The 2,897-nt window shown below is 37.5% G+C and overlaps 1 protein-coding gene across 1 annotated transcript; it reads left to right on the forward strand.

Moving 5' to 3' along the window:
* Positions 1–1,202: 1,202 nt before the first annotated feature.
* Positions 1,203–1,490, forward strand: SARC_13931 (hypothetical protein; the record flags this gene model as incomplete). The annotated part of the gene is made up of 1 exon (XM_014291938.1): positions 1,203–1,490. A coding segment is annotated over one exon (288 nt), but the record flags the coding sequence as incomplete, so codon positions are not given.
* Positions 1,491–2,897: the final 1,407 nt, after the last annotated feature.

Here is a 2,897-nt window from a genome sequence, read left to right on the forward strand (position 1 = left end):
GTATGTATGTATGTATGTGTGTGTGTGTGTATATATATATATATATATATATATATATAGTTATGTATGTATATATATAAGTATAAATGTATGTATAAATGTATGTATATATGTATGTATGTACATATATATATATACATGAATATATATACATATATATACATACATATATATATATATATATATATATATATATATATATATATAGTTATGTATGTATATATATATAAGTATAAATGTATGTATAAATGTATGCATGTATGTATGTATGTATATATGCATGCATGCATGCATGTATGTATGTATTGATATATATATATATATATATAAATGTGTTCGTCTTTTCCAACTTTTTCGTATACTGGCCAATAGCTATACATCTGCGCCGACACACAGAAACCACGTGCAACAGTATATGAACACCTATTTATCTGTATGTGTTGTAGCATTTGCGACAGTAGTACTACATGAAAGTGGATGGTGCATTCAATTTATAGGTGTGTATGGGTCTATATATTGTATTCGCAGGCTATATGTCCATTTGCGTATACGTATTTCTATCCATTCATATAAACTGTAAGTTCTCTCTCGGACGGCGGCGTGGTGGTTTCGCAATCTATTCATTACCCCCTGCGTTCACAACTTGTTAACGTGTTTCAAATAATCTCCATGGTTAATGTAGGGATGGGAGAATGTGTACTGGCCTCTGAACTGCTTGCCCAATCGAAGGGTCTCCACATGGGAATCGCTGGTGTGGCAATAGGTAGGTAATCTTGCACTCGTCCTATTTTTATGCACAAATTGTTCACATGTCTCTGTTTTTGGTCTGCGTCCGAGGCTATATGACTCCGACTGTTACAGGGAAGTCTCGTAACCAACGCATAGGTCTAAATATGTAGACACATGGCTAGGTGTGCCCAAAACAGTGAATGTATTTTTATGGTAGGTATGCTCATAGAAGGATGTTCTATCGACAGTATAAGTGCATATATCTGTATGATAGGTATGCTCATAGAAGGGTGTTCTATCAACAGTATAAGTGCGTATATCTGTATGGTAGGTATGCTCATAGTAGGTTATATAATCAATAGTATAAGTGTATATATCTGTATGGATCAATGGTATGCTTGTGCTACATTGCAGTATGCATACGCTACACTCAACCTCTACCTACAATATAATACACACTACTCTCCTCCAAGGCTTTGGGCTTGCGTTCTACGTGGCCGTGGCATCGTTCGGAAGCGTCTCCGCAACGCTCAACCCCTGCACGATGTTTGCCAAATGGATCTGTGGCAAAGTCACCACCGAAGAATGGATCGTGCTCTCGGTCGCCGAGTTTATTGGGGCCTTTATAGGGGCCTTTCTGGTATGGCTGACGTACTTGGGGCACTTTAGTCTTATTCCTGAGGTGCCTGATAATGACGAGATGAAGCAGATTAAACTGGCGCCTACGTCTGTACGAGAGGCATACATCTCTAATCCCAAAGGTGTGTATAAACTATCTGCATTTATGCTATGGCGATGATTCAAATTTTTATGAGATATTATATATATGTATATATATATATTTATATATATTTATATATATTCATATTCATATTCATATATATATATGATATATATGATATATATGATATATATATATATATAAATGTATATATGTATTTATATATATGTATATAAATACATATATATACATATATATATATACATATTCTTATATATACATATATATATATATATATATGTATATATATATATATATATATATATATGCATTATTAGTAGTTTTTGCGTGCACCATTTGTGAGGATTGCGTGACTACGAGGGTACACGCAATGTGTTTGTGTACGTATATGTATATGTAAGTGGCATGGTAGCCCTTGCACTTGACACCCCCAACCTGCTTCATGATCTGTCTTCGTGAAGGGCGTGAGGTGTATACCAAAAGAACGCTAACCTTTCTATACGCTCTAGGCTCTTTCGCAATTCTTCACATCCAACCATTCATCTGAATTTAGAGAAGAATATTTGCACTCATCTATCCCAAGCAAGATAAAGTTTGATAAGATTACCGACAGCTCTCCGTGTAGGTAAATACTCATACCTTTCGGTGTAGGCATATATTGTAGGGATACAATCTCGTTGACTATATTACACGCGTGCAGAACATTTAGGGACCAATGGCACCTTCGTCGCTCAGTCTATAGCAGGTAGTAGTCACTGCATCTGTCACCACAGTCACTCGCTACAGAGTGTGGGCTGAGTTAGCGTGTTGCTGGTTTGGTACTGTTACCATTTTGTTGATCCTTGTTGTTGGTGTGGACTTGGGGTATATCCACGACTTCAAAGCCCAGATACAACTAGCAACCGATATACCTACCTACCCGTCACCATAACTCATGTCACGACATACTTGTCTTTCTCTGTCATTGGGTTGCATCCTTCCACTACTGCGTATTGGCTTAGACATGTCGATATTCCTACGCTCTAAATAACCCATGTCTGTATTCCTAAACCTTTGAAACCTAACTTCTGCATATTGGTGTAGGTGAGAAAGTGCGGAAAGGCACCCGAGCTGACAATCTGAGGCTAAGAAAAACCGACGCAGTTGTTAAACATCGAGCCACACTTCAGGTAAGAGTAGGTGTCAGCGCTTGGTGATCCCAGAATGTGTCCTTTTGGTGTCATTTTGGTGTCATTTTGGTGTCACATGACAGGTTCGTGTTGACAACTGTGATCGAAGGGCTGGATGGTCGCATGTGTGCGGTGTCGCGTATCTGTAGTGCACTGCAGCAATTGGGCTTTTCTCTCGTCTTCCAAATTTGTAATCGTACTTTCATCCAACCTGTTAAAATTGTACATATGTGTGTGTGAGTATATTAACATAAATA

Source organism: Sphaeroforma arctica (assembly GCF_001186125.1).
Source record: "Sphaeroforma arctica JP610 unplaced genomic scaffold supercont1.3929, whole genome shotgun sequence".
Lineage (NCBI taxonomy): Eukaryota > Ichthyosporea > Ichthyophonida > Sphaeroforma > Sphaeroforma arctica.